The following is a 17,673-nucleotide window of genomic DNA, read 5'->3' on the forward strand; positions in this document are numbered from 1 at the left end:
CTGCAGCTAAGAAAAAACATTTGTATGGTGGCTGTAATTTGCTCTGATGGCAGAGGTGGAAAGAGCCAGAGGATCGGGATGAGAACCTTCAGCTGCCAAAGGCCTTTGGCCAAACAGAGGACATTCACTTTCCAAGCAGATACAGTAAAGGCACTATGCTGCAGGATAGTGCTGGAGCCAGGTAGCTTGCAAAGAAAGTGCTGAGTGGACGGTTACAGTGGTGTGGACTGGCCTGCTGTCTTTTCCCTCTCTCTCTAAAAAAAAATAGAATAAAAAAATTTACAAACACGTTATGAACACAGGATTTGTTCACTCCAATGTAGGGTTTAAGGATTTCCCTTCATGTTAAAATCCTTAACTTTTAAAAGGTATAACAGCTGTATTTGCCTTATTTGCCCTGTGGGATGAGGCAGAATGTCGATAAAAACTAGTGGTGCAGGTGTGAGAGATCAAAGCCAGAGCTGGATCGACTAAACAGTCCCATGTAGACCTCAAAAGTGCAGTTGGTAGTTCCAGGTGAGGGGTGGCAGGAATTACAGAAAACATGAACTCTTGGAGAGGAGAGCTATAGCCTCTAGGTTAGAGAACTGGGTCAATGACTGCAAGGTTTCTGGCTCCAACCCCTTGAGGTAGCGTGGCAGGTGCCCTTGACCAAAGCACTGAAGGCCTGCAGACCAAACACTGCGGCGATGCTGCTCTGCTGCCAAAAGCTGGAAGCGTATAGATGTTGAAAAAATGCACAGATGTCTGTGTTACCTCTATAAAAGGGCTGAATAAACAATTACAGAAAGCCTTGCTTCCCTGTCTCGCTCTCCTTATCTACCTTCCCTCTCCTTTTTTTTTTTTTTGTTTGACTTTCCCTCCATCATCTTGCTTGCCCTCCTTCCTCTGTCTTGCGAAATAACTTCCATGGCTGGTTGATTTGGGTGAGCAGAGGGAAACAGGCAAGGCTTCCACAGTTCAGGGCTCCTGAGAGTTTGGCCAGGCAGCAACTATCAATCACAGACTAAATCCCTCTTCTCTCAGGACTGCTGTGTGCCAGGTGACATGGACAGCAGCTGCAGAAATATAAGGTCTTCAGCGTGTGTTGGAATTTATATAGACTAGGAAACAGACTCTGTGAAAAGTCTACAATGGGGAGAAAACATGGATGGTTGTGCATATAACATACATTATGACTTTGATATGGCAGATTGTTGTTCTTACCCAATAAACAGTCAAAATTGGACTCTTAAAACCACCACCATTGTCTTTCTCTGTCCTTATTGTAGGCATTTCTGCCAGTGGTGTCACACTGATATACCACTAATTTACAGGTGGCCAAGATATGCAGCAAGGTGCCAAAAAAGACAGCAAAGAAGAAGACTTCTAGCTCGTAAACATGAACGTAGACAACACAGGTTTCAAGCTTTTAAGAAAAATCAGTTTTGCAAATGTTTCATGAGGCAGGAAAAGCATTCATCACATTTGTTAGACCTCAAGGTACACGGTGCGTTTTGGTGAGAAATGCTGAATTTGCCTTGTGTTTGATCAAAGCAAAACTCCATTGGGAAGGTTTAACTAATTAGCTTTAGTTCCCTTTATGAGACTTTAACAATAGAGGGGGTAGATAAGAAAAAAAGGAGTGTTATCGGCAGCCTATGTGTGTGAGTGTTTTTTTTAAATTGTCGCATGTGTCATATTAGAAGGCACCATTAGTAACCTGTTTTGCCGTTTAGGTCAAATGAATTGTTTGAGAGGCAAGCTTTCAACCAACACCTCCATGTGGTGATCAGAAACCCTGGAAAGTCATGCAGAGTCAACAAGAGAAGGATGATAATGCTCTTCCTGGCATTAGAGTGACTGGACTTTTATCAGTGAGCCATGAAAAGATCATAACCAGTCAATGGGTGGTTTCAATGGTGGTTTCAGTATTCTGCCTGGGATAATATGCTGTGTGTAAGAGTCGTGTTAAACCCTGGAGTTATACAGCATCTTGTATATAACTGGATTAAAGTAAGAAACACTGAACTAACAGGTGTAGTGTGTATTTATAGTATGTCTGACTCTCCGTCCATTTGCTTCCTTTTCTTGCAGACATGTCTAGAGCTGGAGCGGTATCTACAGACGGAGCCCAAGCGACTCTCAGAGCTCTTTGATGAGGAGCTGGACTGTCTCTTAACACCAGCCTTCATGCATGGTGGTGACAGTGATGAGGACCTGATGGACCCCCTCCTCCCCAGCCTCCCTGACCAGCCCAGCCCGCCCCCACTACTGGTAGCTCTCCCCAAGGTCCAGACCAAAATCCTCCAGGTGCCGAACCCCAGCAAGTCCCAAGCAGATGCAGGGACTGAAACCCTCACACCAAAGGACCAAGTCCTTGCAGGAGTCAGTGCCGCACAGCTTAGCGCCGCTGTCACATCCCTAACACCGCCATCATCACCAGAGCTTGGCCGCCACCTCGTCAAACCCACACAAACACTGACTGCGACAGCAGATGGTACACTAACGCTCAAACTTGTGGCAAAGAAGGTGGGGATAGGGGCAGCTAAGCTGGTGGCAGCACGGGCGTTACCCTCACCGCCGAGCCGAGGAGGAGCCCTCAGTGACAGTGAGCAGGGAGGAGGAGTAAGTCTGGGAGGAGACGTACCAGAGAACAAAAAGAGAGTCCATCGATGCCAGTTTAATGGCTGCAGAAAGGTTTACACCAAGAGCTCCCATCTGAAGGCACATCAGAGGACTCACACAGGTAAGACCTTCATTACATTTCTAAATTAAGAGGGTAACATTTTAGATTACTTCAGCTCTGCACTCAAGCACTTCAAAATTGCAATGAAACAGTGATTATGAGCTTACAGTGCTGACTTGCAGCTATCATTGAAGGGAATTCCCATCGACACTGTGGGACTTGTACATAGGCCCTTTTGACCAAATTTGCAGCATGACACCTGCTTTTACTGATCAAAACAAATAACTAAGATGTAATTTGTCTGCGACCCATGCATGATCATGCAAGAAGCTTGCTAGGGCTTTCATATTTCTCTGCAGTTTGTGAGCAAAAGTCACCTCTGAAACATTACACCGCCACCATTTGTGATCTGTGTTTAGGCAGGGTCACAAATTGCTTGTGTCATATGGGCCTCAGGTCCTCAAGATTCAGGACAATACAGCAGAACAACATGCACATGGAAACCAAGAGAGCTTTCTTGGTTGTCCAGTTGACTCACCAAGAAGCGTTACTTCAATCCAAATGATTGTGTGTTTCACTGCTGACCAGACCGCAGGTAAAAGAGCCCTGAAACAAGCTGTGTTACGGCCTTACAGAGCATCTGAAGGGAAGATACCAACTCTCTGATGATGTCTGTGAGACGTCAGATATTGAAAATGATTGCTTTATTCAGGTTTATACAGCTTTTCAACTTCTCCAGCTAATTTCCATCACCTAAAATTAGGGACCTATGTATAGAAGTGACCACAGTCCTGGACTGTAAACACACTTAAACTGAAGCTGAGAGTCAGCAGTTTTCCTCATAGTCTGTGTTCCATTTCAAACCTGAAATGCTGGGTTTCAGAAACAACATAAAGAAAAATGGGTCAATGTCCATATACATTGCCAGCACACTTGTTAAACAAGATGTAGTAACTTCTACAATATGCTTAAACCTGGAGCTTTGAGTGAGGCTAACCCAGCACATACTGTACATAACACAAAAGATGCTTCACTTCATGTGTTTCTGGAGAAAACTGCAAAAAAAAACCATCAGATTTTTCTTTATAAGAGATTGAGTCCTCTCTTTTTCCTCTTTTACTTCTTAAATGATCCCCTAAATTTATTAATTTCCTCATGACTCTTGGTACCAGTACAGTGCCAAAATGCCCTGCCTCAGTAATTGCCTGATGATTGATAGGCTGGTTGTAAATGACATTGCGAATTCAGCCGTGTCCAACTGGGTCTGACATGCAGCTTTAGCTGCTAACTACAGCTGCCCTCTCAGTGACCCTCAGACAGAACACACACCAAGCTAATGTGTCCAGGGGCTGTTTGCTGTGAGCTTTCCAAAGTGATAGCATGTGGAGATGGGCTTCGGGTTGATGAAGGAGACACATGAGAAGATGAAGATGGATTGGACTTAAGCAGATTATGACAAATTTGTGAGTTTTAACAGAACTGAATAACCTGAACTCAGCCAGAAAGTTTACATCCGTTGTGCTAAGAAGTTTACTCAATAAGGAACTGCCTATTCTATTTTTCTGAGCGTGTTATCGCTCATAACACATGGAACCAAAACCTTTTAATCAATTCTACAATTAAGTCTGTACAGCAAGTTGTAGATCTTGTTAAGTCAAACTCTTCATAATTTTCTTGTTTGACATACAAAGGAACTGAAAAGAAAGTGCTCTGACTTCAGCAGATTTCACCAGTAAACCAATCAAAGAAGCGTTGAGTCCAAAGAGAAATGAAAGAAAGATTTTCCCTGTGTTCAGACCAAAAACAGGCCTGCATTAAGAACAAATGCAAAGGGCTGCAGTAGTGAGGCCCTTAGTGGTGAGGAGTTGATAGCTAATCAATACTCTGCACAGGGGTTCACAGTACTATGAGGAAGGATTTTATAATTCTGAGAAGTTATCATAAAGACAATGCCTTTATCAATGGTTGGCAGGTAAATGATTGAAATATGGCATTCATTTAGTTAAGTGATCTATGTGCTGGCACATATTTTACAGTGCAAGGCACCTTCACTTCAACTTCACTGCCAAGTGCATTTTTTCGCTGGAGTCTGCTTTGTGCACACCCTCAGTTGTGATTGTAATCAATGAAGGGGCCTTGTTTTTTCAGGCAGTGCTGTCCACCGTCTGAGCAGGGCCAAAAGAATGATTTTGTGCTTTTAGGTGGGAACCAAAGTCCACATTCATTGGCAAGCAAAATCACACACAGACAAAAAGAAAGTATTTATTCATAGTGGATGTTGTTTTGATTGTTGCTTAGAGCTACTTCAGTACAGTGACCAGAACCAGTCTACCGCAGGTTTGTACACTCATAGGAATCCATTCAACTGTTTTCAAGTCAAAATGTCTTCCCTGAGTACCTGAGGCTGAATCCATCACTTATCTACAGCATGAGGCCTGTGCAGACCGGTGCCACCTGAAGCTAGCATTATTCAACTTTAGCTTTAACCATGGCATCATTTACAGTATCTTGAGTGGTTCATGGCCCCTGGTTGTCATCATCATCCACTGTTGGCAGTTTCCTTGGTGTTCACCAGGATTACAGTACATAGCCTGGAGACCTCCGCTGTATTAATACTAGCAACCTTGGCGTCATTAATCCAGCGTGTTACAGGCTTATATGATCCCAGCGACCATTGCATGGCTTTAAGTATAGCATTACATTCCAGGGCATCACCTAGCATAGCCGGGGGAACCCACAACTGTACCTTTATTATAGCTAATCCAGAATGGAGCAGCTAGCTTTCTGATAGCCTGGCCGCTAGCTGCAGTATCTCTAATCTTCTGATGATTCTAAAGTCGAGTCATGTTAACCAACGATGAGCTTTTAAAGGCAGAAACATTCACCGAAAAATAAAGATACCCTGAAGACACTGCAGCTTCCTCACTCTGTGTGTGTGTGTGTGTGTGTGTGTGTGTGTGTGTGTGTGTGTGTGTGTGTGTGTGTGTGTGTGTGTGTGTGTGTGTGTGTGTGTGTGTGTGTGTGGTATAAATGTGGGGGCGGAGTATTCCCTCCCGATGTGTTCACTACAAGCGCAGCACTGTGGTTTAATTAGCTTAATCCTCTTTTTGGGTTATTATGACCATAAATCATTGAACATACATGTAGGGAGGGATTAACGTTGCAGAGACTACAGGGAGGAGCAACTGCAGAAAGCCTGCACAGCATCAATACACTTACTGTCACATTGTGCACACCAGAGGCCATTAGAAACATCATTATAGTGAGTTCTGTCAGGAGCATGTGCTGCAATTCCATATATTGTTGGTAATAATATTCCTCTGTTTGCATCTGAACCAATTTCTCTGAATTGCAGTGATGATGTGAAGTTAGGTTCATTTTCTCAAATGAAAATGTTCAATTAGGGATGAGTTGTAACATTAATAGATGTACAGATTAATTCAGCAAATCTCTGAAGTACCCAGTCGGAGCTGTTTTGAGTCAGAGCCAGGATTTTCTGGTTTTATGTGTGTGGGGTTTTTTTTGGATCTGCTCAGATCTCTAAAAACTGTAGATGGCTAATAATTATATCCTCCTTGTTATTCAAGCAGCGGTCCAACACAATATACTTAACTACATACTTGGCACCTAAGATAGCAGAATAGATGAGCTGTTTTGGAAGGAGTGTAGGAGGGTTTGTCTTTGAAGGGGCTTAGCTGTACTTAATAAGGAAGGGAGCATCAACTAAGTGTGCAGGCAGCTTTTCCTACAGTTGCTAAATGGACCTAAAACAATATTTGGATGCACATTCAAAACACTGCAGCTCATAGGAACACTCAGGACATGTTGGGAAATACACCTAGCGTCTTCCAATATTTTTGCTCTTTACCCTTTTTTTGTAAAATACTTTTTTAATAGGTTAAAACATGTCCAGAGAAGAAAATCCTGATAAACACACAGATCAAATATTTGAACTTGATAGGAGTAATATTCTCCAAACCCCTCAGCTGGCCGCACATCCAAATTTAAACCATCTTCACACAAACTGATTTTAGGTTTTTGTAGTGGGGCGTTTTTTTGAACACCATAAGCAAGGCATGTCCAGACTATTCCAGTCTCAGTCTTCAGACAGCTGATTGGTCAGACTGCATCCTCTTGATTGGTTGGAGGAAAAACCTGCAGCCACACGGCCCTTTGTGGAATAGTTTGGACATGCTTGCCATAAACCATAAACAGCCATAAATCAACATGTTCAAACAGCAGTGCAAACCTCTGACAGTTCACAGTGCTGGATGACATTTAACTGCACCCTCTGACATTTAATGTTTGCAAATGAACATTTGTACCTTTTGGAAGTCATGACTGATTTAGCAAGCCAACCATTTTATTTTATCCATTTTACTTCATTCAGCCATCAAATAATGCTACATCCTCACTAACGGTGCTCTCTGATAATTAGCAGTTCCTTGACTGCAAAGCATGTGTAGTTTATGTTTTCTCCAGTTTTTATATGAATTAAAAATGAATGCAGGCCTCATGTTCACTGCGATGGTTTATGTAATTGAAACAACTTTCATGAGAAAATTGATTCATACATTTAAGTGTATTTATGCACACACATGTGATGACTGACATGTAAAGTATAATTATGTGATCAGTAGTTCATAGGTTAAAATGTGAAAAACCACTGGCATGACCACTCCAGCTTGAGTTTGACTTTCCAAGGCTTCAAATCCCCCGCCCCACCCCCACCCTCAGCAGGTGCCACCACAGCCTCATGTGGATTCAGGAAAAACCCTGCTGTAACCCCAGACCTCTGCACACACATATATACCTCTGTACTCCTGTACACCCACCAAATCCAACCTCCAACCTGCTCTCTCTGTCTCGCTCTCTCTCTCTCTCTCTCTCTCTCTCTCTCTCTCTCTCTCCCTCTCTCTCTCTCTCTCTCCCTCTCCCCCCCCATCTCTCTCTCTTCCACTTGCTCATTCAGTTTGGGTTGCCAAGCAACTGCATCACACTCTTCCATAATTGGTTGGTGGCTGGTTGATTGTCCATGCCTGTTAATCTCTCTCTCTCTCTCTCTCTCTCTCTCTCACTCACTCACTCACTCTCACCCACCCCCCTTTCTCTCTTTCTCTCAGTTGCTAGGTGACTTTATCACGCATCCTTGCCTTGCTGTGCTATAATTGGCTGGCGTCATGGTTGCTGTGGCGTCAGGCCCAAGCTGGCCTTGCTTCATTCCTCCGACAGAGAGAGAGAGAGAGAGTGTGTGTGTGTGTGTGTGTGTGTGTGTGTGTGTGTGTGTGTGTATGTGTTGGGGGTCCTATTGAAGGAAGATGGGGTGCTCTGGCCAATTACAGAAGACGGGTGTGAAACGGCCGCCTGTCTGGCACCTGCGGCCCCCACTCATACCCCATATCACACACACAGACACACACATGCAGGTTGAGAGTGTAGCATTTCTCCAGCAGGATAAGCTGCCAAGTGGTTTGCCATTGTATGTTGAAAATATTGGTCCTGTAAGGAGTCCTGAGTGTGAGAGACTCTGTGGAGTGAGTAGGAGGATTCACACATACAGAGACTACAGCTTAAGATTCAACATGGGTGATTTTTCGTTCTTAACTACAGGTAATCTGTTGTAGAATCACATTTTTCACCGCTGTACTACAGGATTGTGGGCTTTTACAAAATATTGAGAACGTCCTGTTGTACAGTAGCTTCAGAGTAGGATAAATCTGTGTAGTTCCCTCTTTTTGGATAAAAGAAATTGTGACTGTTGTGGCCTCTGCCAGCTTAATCCAGCTCTTAATATTTAAGATGAAAAGAAAAAAGCAACTCAATCATGAGTCTTTACCATTACAGCCCAACCAGCCTACCAGGAGCTCAATATGATCAGCTGATACTGATTTATCATAGTTATGCTGGTGTCTGCATGTACTGTGTGTTTGCAAATATGGAAAACAAAACTGCAGCAGTAAACAGCAATTTATATTTGGCTTGAATCTTACTTCAAGTTCAGTAGACTTTAGATTTGTTTGTTTGTTTGTTTTGATATTATGTTTACTGTTATTGTAATCAACAATAAAGAAGAAGAAGAGGAGATTTTATTTTTTCAAAGTTTGACACTGGCCTCAAACACCCAGTGTCAGTTGGACTCTTCTGAGTTCGTCCATCCATCCATGTTGAAGTCGCTTTTCCTGTCATGGTCACAGGGTCAGTATGGTGTGTGACACATGCTGGTGGGTGAAGTCTCTCCAGCTTGTTCTCCCTCAGGGTTTCCAACGGGTTTGCCTTTCTCCTCCTAAGGGAGGCAGTCGCACTTGGTGTCTGAACCACTTCAACTGGTTCCTCTTAATGGGAAGGAGCAGTAACTTAATAACCAGGACTTCCTGAACGCAGAGCTGCCCTGCAGAGAAACTCCATCTGACTCACGTGGATCTGCTTTCTCTTACTTTTCAGTCATCACACAAACCTTGTGGCCGTATGCGTCACGCTTTCTTCCTTCATTATCATGGCCTGATACAAAGCCTTTATTACTGCAGCTGATGCACCTAACTAAGCTAAGCTCTCAGCCCATTAGGCTTTCATAGTCTATGAGGCTTTGACAGCACGTGTAAAAGAGCACGCCACAGATTTAGCATAGGGCTTAATAAACATATTGATATTAACACGACAAAGCCAGAGATAAATCGTCACCCACAATGCAACTTGACTCCTGACAACTCTGTTTGAGTGTCAGGTGTGCTATGCTAGTACAGCTGTGGCTCACGTAGCCTAGAGCTGTTGTCCTCAAGCAGATATGAGGAGCAGGTCTGGCAATATCACAAGAGCAAATTTTCATCAAATTTAAAAAAAAAAACTTTGAAAAGAAAGTGTAAAGACTAAATTATTGAGTGTTTTCTTCAGCTAGTGCATATGACTACATTCAAGAGGGTGTAATAAGATCACACAATTTGAAAAGCACCAGCAACTCTTCTGTTAATCTAGTTCATTGTTTCATTGCATTGCTCCCTTCCAACTACGATGCACAGCGGTGGGAAAGCCACAAAACCCAAATCCCTGTTTTGGAAATCAGCAACCGACTGCACGAGATTTGACTGCAGAATTTGAATATGCAAATCCAGGAGAGCACAGCTCATGAGCTGGAATTCATTTAGTGCGAGAACAACTGCGTCACCTTGCAGTCACGTTGTGTCTGTGGATGAAAGACGACTCCGATCAAAGAGACACAGGAACCGGGGGGAAATAAAGGGGAACGGGGCATCATTCACAGTTGGATGTTCCTGTAGCACATCATCTTTTACTTGTCGTTGCATCACCTTGCTCTCAGAGCTGCTCTGCTCTCAGATATTAGTCCATGTGAAGGTGTACTTTCTGCAGCTTCTGTTATGCTGCTGTGATGATTCAAGATGGAGACTTGAGGCAATTACAGTTGAGAAAAGCAATCTGACATTTAGCACACCTGTTGGAAGATGATGGAGAGGTTATCGTTTGGGACTAAAGCTAAACCAAACTGGGAAGCTGCACCTGCAGATATACATGCATCGAAATTTTGTGCATTTATCTTCAAATGTCAAAACATAAGGGTGTGTTTCCATCAACTGCTGCATTTGAATATGTATACTTCAAATTTGATAATTTAACAAAAAAAACAGCATAATTATTTCTTCCACCTTCTTTCCAAATTGAATTGCCATTTTGTTTTTGACATCGTGTCGAGTGAAGAGTTCTTAATTTCCCTAACCAATCACAAGCCGGAGACCTAACTGTCCCACCAACATCATTCAGGTTGCTTGGAGCAGTTCATGTTTTTCTCAATCTTTGCCAAGTTTGTCATAACTGTTGTGGCTCTGGCAAAGGAAGATGACGACTAAATCATTGTTCCTGGCTGTTCTCCAGCATCACTGAGCACCACGCCAGACCTGTTTGAATCACTGAAAAAACAAAATGTGGGTGACAAACAGAGGTCTGGAACCAGGTCGTTCTTTATAATAATGGTTTCTATGTCGTTGGCCCAGCCGCACTTCACATCCTATTCTATTGCATCCAATTATGTTTCCACTGTATTGTGAAATGCTTCAGTTTTCACATTGTTTTGGATTGGTGTGCGTTCATGTTTGTCTCCTTAAGAAGATTGGTGTGTGCTGTGACAGGAGTGGAGGGGCTGTGGGGACATCTGGCTAACTGACTGTAAGCTGCTGTATTACTCCCCATTAGGAGTCATTAAGACCCCAATTAAAGTTACCACCCCCCAGTTCTCTCTCCCTCTCTCCCACACACACACACACACACACCCACACACACACACACACACAAACAGCACAGAGTTACACTCATTAGGGGTCTGCAGTTAGGTTTGGCCATGTTTTTTCAACAATTTGCAGTGGAGAAAGGCCTGTGTTTTAAAGTGTTTCCTCTAAATCAGTATTTGAAATTTCTAAATTAAATTGATTAAAGTAAAAAATAAAATGAACTACACACACAAACAAGGCCATGCCAGAAATGACACATTGCAAGGTTTCCTGTGAAAGACTAGCAGGGTGTTGAATTCAGTGAAAAATGAAAAGTGGAGTCTGCCTAAAACACAGAACAGAGACACAGAATTATACCTGTGCATGGAAAAAATAGTCTATGGCAGTGTGAAATATGTGTTTTGCTACTCTTTTATAGATATGGAGGCATAATTAGACTTAATTGAAGTGCATATTCAGTATTCTGACATATTAAAAAGCTTGGTGCAGAATTATGCCAAGTATGAATTTATGTGGATTATTTTTGGAGGACAAATGAAGGCCGCTTTTACAAGGAATTCAATTTATTGCTTTATATATACATATAGTTATACGTCAGTGAAATTATGAACCTCCATTTAATAAAAGAAAATGTATCATTCTTCTTGTCCTTGCTGGTATTTTAAGTTGAGGTGTTGCTTTTTGGGGTATAATTTTGGTGGAAGACCAGATTTACCACTTTATCTGCTGATTCCCCTCCCTCCCACACACACACACACACACACACACACACACACACACACACACACACACACACACACAAACACTCGCACCCATAGAGAGAAACACACTCTCATACAGGCATTTACACAGTCAGACATCATCACGTCCCATCTGAAGACAGTCTGCTTCTGCACACTACCCACACACACATACACACACACACACACACACACACACACACACACACACACACACACACACACACACACACCTCTAGCCAAAAAATACACACACGCACACACACACACACACAGCTGGAAGGCTTTCTATCATGGAGAGATAACTACAGGCTGAGAACAATAGACCATCTCTTCTCCCATCTGGTGAAGTGGGGGATGAAACTTCATTTACATTTCAGATCCCACCACCTCAGGGTGTGTGCGTGTGAGTGTGTGTATGTGTGTGTGCGGGCAGGGGGGGTAGGGGGCGGAGGTGTGGTGATAGAGGGAACAAAACGAGATTCATTTCAGGGTGAATTTGGGATTATGAATTAACACGCCGCGTGCTGAAAGACTTCATTTACAGCTAATTGAGTGTATTGGCTCATTGAAATGGCTGTTGTGTTAAAACTGGTCTGCCTGCCTGGCCCCTGGGCTCTGTGTGTGTGTGTGTGTGTGTGTGTGTGTGTGTGTGTGTGTGTGTGTGTGTGTGTGTGTGTGTGTGTGTGTGTGTCTGTCTGTGTGTGTGTGTGTCTGTCTGTCTGTCTGGGTATGGAAAAAGCCAGGGGTGGTAACCCGTGTATTAGTGAACAGCTGTAGTTTAGACGTGTGAAATTAGATGTAGAAATTATAATAAAAGGTGACACCTCCTCTCTCTCTCTAACTCTCGCTCTCTCTGTCTCTCTCTCTCTTTCAGGTGAGAAGCCCTATAAGTGCTCATGGGAGGGCTGTGAATGGCGTTTTGCCCGTAGTGACGAGTTGACACGACACTACCGCAAACACACCGGAGCGAAGCCATTCAAGTGCAACCACTGCGACAGGTAAACATTCAGTTTACACATTCACTTGCAGGACATTGGTGCCCCTCACCTCTCGACGACCCGGGTTTAACCTGCGTTTCCCAATAAGTATATGTTTTGTTCAGAGTGATAAAAGTGTGCAAAGCTGGCAAAATCATAGAGCTACGCCTGTATTGAACTCACAGAAAATGAAAAATGATCAAGCTGTTAACAGGTAAGACAGCAAATAAGCAAATTCTACATGTTTTTCATTTGTTAACTCTTCCATTCTTTTCATTTAAATCAGTAGAGTGATGAAAACGATTGGGACTAAATTACCACAGTATAGCTAAATTTTAATTCCACAAAAATTGGGCTCCAACGCATCCAAAACAGAAGTAAGTTTTTCATTCAGGCTCACGCATGGACGGTGTAATAAGCTACAGCAAATTTGACATTTAGGAAATAAAATCCCTTAAAGAAACACCGAAGAAACAAAATAGTGCAACTGAGTCAGTTTGAAGTTCAGATCACATTCGCAATGTGATCATTTTGTCCTTCAGCGGCTGTGTACAGGTGGAGCTCAGGTGAGTTTTTATCTGGACTCCTGATGATAAAGACTGTAGCTTATAGTGTAGTCAATTTAATGATAAGGAATCTTGCTATCTGAAATCAAGTTAGTTCCTCATGGAATCACATGATGTGGCAGCCACACGAACGCATGTAAGACAAACGTTATTTTGTTTCTGTCCACAAATAGATTGGAAAATTATCCACTTTCAAGTCACGTTATCTGGCCAGTGAAGGAAGATTTTAGCCATTGATACTGAATCAATTCATTTTTTCACCAGCCTGAGCTCAGTGGAAAAGGAAAGGAAGACAATGACAGGGTGTGTGTTTCACAATGAAAGCAGTGTAAGTCTCCGTGTGGACAAAAGCCAGAGACGTAACATTGTGCATGGCTGTGGATCAGGAAGTGGAGCAGGTTGTCCACTGATCATAGGGTTGCCGGTTTGATCCCCAGCTCCTCCTGTCCACATGTCAAAGGGTCTCTAGGCAGCAATGAGAGGTAAAACGGTGAAGTGCTTTGGATAAACGTGCAGCATAAATGCAGCCATTTAAATCATCTCTGCTTGGTGTTTGGTATTCAAGGTAGTGTGTGTGTGTGTGTGTGTGTGTGTGTGTGTGTGTGTGTGTGTGTGTGTGTGTGTGTGTGTGTGTGTGTGTGTGTGTGTGTGTGTGTGTGTGTGTGTGTGCACGCGCATGTGTGCCCCTGTGCTGGCACTTAAATGGATTCTGGCTATTGGCAGACTGGTCTCAGCTAATTGAGTGGCACCAGATGCCAGCTCCACTTTAACATACACTCTCTCTGTACGTGTGTGTGTGTGCCTGCACTACCTTTCTGATGAACAACACACATGAACACACACTTTTGCCCTAGAGACAGTGTAATTGGCTGTTGTGGGTTCCCTCTAGTTTAGGTTTTAGACATAAAACCCTCCAGAAACCTGCTGGAAGCTTCTAATCCTGGCTAAGAGCTGGGACTGTATTAGCTCCTTTTTGGCACGGACACACACACACGCACACACACACACACACACACACACACACACACACACACACACACACACACACACATACAGAGCACAAAGACGTTTAGATGCAAAGTCATATCGACACACACGAACATTTAAAGGCCCAGACATAACAATGACACACTTGAACACACAGTGACACAGCCACAAGATGAGTCACAATCGGTGCTCTGCCCACTTCAGAGTCTCCACAGAGTGCTGAAGTGGGAGACGTTGTTTTGGGTGTCCAGTGCTCCTGAGGTAAAAGTCCGGCTCATTTTCTGCATTGACATTGTTGGTGAGTGATTGGAGCTCTTCAAGGCTCAGATGAGCGTTAAACTGATCGAATCGTCGCTGCAAAGGATAAACATCTGTGCACATCTAAGCCAGTGTATTAAAATGTGCAGAGAGAAAACAGGCATTTCAGGAAGAAACATCCAATCACACAGTGTAGATTCTGTCACATGTGTTGGAAAAAAAACAATCTAAAGCTAAAGATTGTGCTGTATTGTTACCAACTGCAACAATGAAGTCTTCTGAATCTGCCACAGCAAGCATATAAGCTAGCATCTAAGCTAGCGTCATGGCTCTGGGAATTGCAGTGTTGGTCAGTCAGTCGGTCCACCACTTAAGTCCAGACTGAAATTCCTCAACAAACATTGGATGTATTGCTGTGACATTTGGTGCAGACATTCATGGTCTTTTTGAACTTTGGACTGGTCCCATACTCCTTACAGTCAGCCTCACCCTGACTGTAGACTGTTGAGGTGCTTTCAGACATTGTTTTCAGTGTACACGCAGTGGCAGGTAGAGGGAGGGCGGATGCGTCTCTAGTGAATGCTCTATTTAGAGTTCACGATGATTCACCTTTTCCATCGACACATCTCTCCACGCGACCATGACAGCCACAGAAACTACAGCGAGGGAAACGATAAGGGAGCTGATTGTACAGGCCTTAACAGCTCCCTGAATAATCCACCTCTTCATCAGCAGAGAAGAGACAGATCAATGAACAGAACGGGCATCATCTCCAAAGTTTATCCGGTCTGGGACAATAAGTGGTGTTTATGTTACCACTTAGGAAAACTTGCTGTATTAATCGTTTCACATTGCAAACCATTTCCTCTATTTTAAGTTACAATCTGCTCTATTTAGCTGCATAATGAGATTACAGAAGGTGGATAGCAGCAGCCTGTGGTGTACAGACGGCAGACGGGCATAGACGGTGGTGGCGGTGCACCCTGTTGCCACTGATGCAAAGTACAGACCACCAATGTTGCTGCGGCAACCATTCAGTGTTTGAAAGCACCTTTAATCTTGTTTTCACGTTTCCAGTATTTCCCTTTAGGCTTCTTGATGCTCAGATTACAAGGGGGTGGAAATATGCCTAACATAGCCAGGATGCACCTCAATCCTTACAGTAGTCTACACACACACACACACACACACACACGCAGACACACATCTGTGGTGGGTGGAGCCCACCAAATATTACCATGAGAATGGCCAAAAATGGCAGCCATGGAGAGGTTAACATTAGATAGAATGTTCAATCTGACACAATTTCTCCTGGGGAAGCACACACACACACACACACACACACACACACACACACACACACACACACACACACACACACACATGCACACACACACACACACACACACACGAGGCAGTCTGTCATTAATCCTGCCTAATCAAGCGGGGACCCCCTGATGTTTCCATGGAGCTGGTAGGAGGAGGAGTGATGAGGAGGAGGACAAAAAGAAGTGAGGAGGAGAAGGGAGAGTTTAGAGGAGGAGAAGAGGAGGATAAGTAGGAGGGGTGGAGGGGTGGAGGGGATGGGGTTTTACCAGCTGGTGTGGCTGCTCCACACCCCCAACAGTGACACAGTAACTGGCATGGCCATCTGTCCAGCCATGCACGCACGCACGCACGCACGCACACTCACACACACACACACACACACACACACACACACACACACACAGATTGGTGAAGGTGTACAGTAGGTACCACATGGCTGGCTAAAGGTTGAGGGGAAACACTAGAGCGCAGACAACAGAGATGAGAGCAAAGTTCAACTGTGCACTGACACCGTGTTCACAGTAATGCTTTGAAATCTGAAAACTTGGGTGAATTAACATGTCAAAGGGGTCCTGACCACGCTGTGATTTCAGCTAATGTTCTAGAAACTCCCTTTCCACACTGAAACACAAACGGCAGAAAACGACAGCTGAATATCTGAGTGGCGTCAGTAAGGCACTGACAGCAGAGATCAGTGCAGCTGAACACCAACACAGAGCCGTCAGCAAATCACACTCGTGGGTTTATGTGTAGTTTATTCCTTCTATTTTCTCATTTAATTTTTTAAATTTGCAGGTTCTGCTTTGAGCGGATTGGCTTTCAGTTGAATTTGTGAGGATAACGTCATGCTCATGTTGAACATTTTCAGCTGGTTTGCCAGGCTCAGTGTGTGGCTGCACCCTAATTACTGTACTCTGACTGAGGTTTCCTGCAGCAGCTGATCACTGACATTAACAGAATGGCTCAAAGGAGCAGCATCTGAGAGACAGCAGACTTTTACTGCAGCGTGACAAACTTTCTATTGTACTTTTGAGCATTCAGCTCTGCCTGCTTGTATCTGGATAGAACAACAGACTCACATACACACACACATAGAATGGCTTCGACTAATTAATAATGAATAAAGCCTGTGGCAAATTGAATTTTTAATTTCTCGTTTTATTCTCGCCCACATTTTGTTTTGGTTCTCCTTTAGTCATATCATTTGTGAGTCATTTTATTGTGGATGTTCAGCTTTCATGTCCTCGCAATGGTGTAATAAAATGAAAATACTCGTGACATTGAGACTCGTATATTGAACATCAGCAGCACCTGGTTTTATGTCTGTCTCACACCAGGTGCAGTCACTGCTGAGTTAAATGACCCAGCATCAGAAAGTACTGCCAGCCTGTGTGCATCAATGTCCACGTTCACGAGGCATATCTAATTAGTTTCTACAATAGTATTCTACTCAGCGCGCCGTGGAGGTCTGGCCGTGATTTATGGTCGTGTTTGAGTTGTATTTAGGAAATCACTGAGCTTGAATTCAAAGTCTTCATGTCTGGGTTTCACTGGTGTGACATTCTCAAGTAAGACTGCTGAAATTCACAGTACCATAGTGCTCTGCATTACTAAATTTGTGTGTTAAGCTGTCAGCTCTGTCTTCCTCCTCCAATCTCTCTGGCTGGCTTCATGTTGAAATAATACTCTTACCTTTAGCTTTTCCACGAGGCTTTATTCATCCATTGAAAATATGACTCCTGTGTGGCTGCCATAGAAACTGCTTTTTATTCTATTGGAATATGATATATTACCACATGTTAGATAACTCAGAGGTCATTTTTGAGGGGGAATATCAACATCAGGTGAAGCTGAAGTTAGCACATCTAATATTCATGTGTTTCATTGTTTTTTAATCCAAAAGGCTGGCAA

At 43.5% G+C, this 17,673-nt stretch overlaps 1 protein-coding gene across 1 annotated transcript in view; it reads left to right on the forward strand.

Annotated features, from left to right (window-relative positions):
• Positions 1 to 17,673, forward strand: part of klf7b (Kruppel like factor 7b) — a 62,212-nt gene that overhangs the window by 39,160 nt on the left and 5,379 nt on the right. Inside the window, exons 2-3 of the mRNA XM_070975794.1 lie at positions 2,077 to 2,728; positions 12,520 to 12,643. Of these exons, the coding sequence (XP_070831895.1) occupies positions 2,077 to 2,728; positions 12,520 to 12,643 (776 nt within the window). The remainder of the gene's footprint in view (positions 1 to 2,076; positions 2,729 to 12,519; positions 12,644 to 17,673) is intronic.

This window comes from Chaetodon trifascialis, chromosome 12 (genome assembly GCF_039877785.1).
Source record: "Chaetodon trifascialis isolate fChaTrf1 chromosome 12, fChaTrf1.hap1, whole genome shotgun sequence".
In the NCBI taxonomy this organism is placed as follows: Eukaryota; Metazoa; Chordata; class Actinopteri; order Chaetodontiformes; family Chaetodontidae; genus Chaetodon; species Chaetodon trifascialis.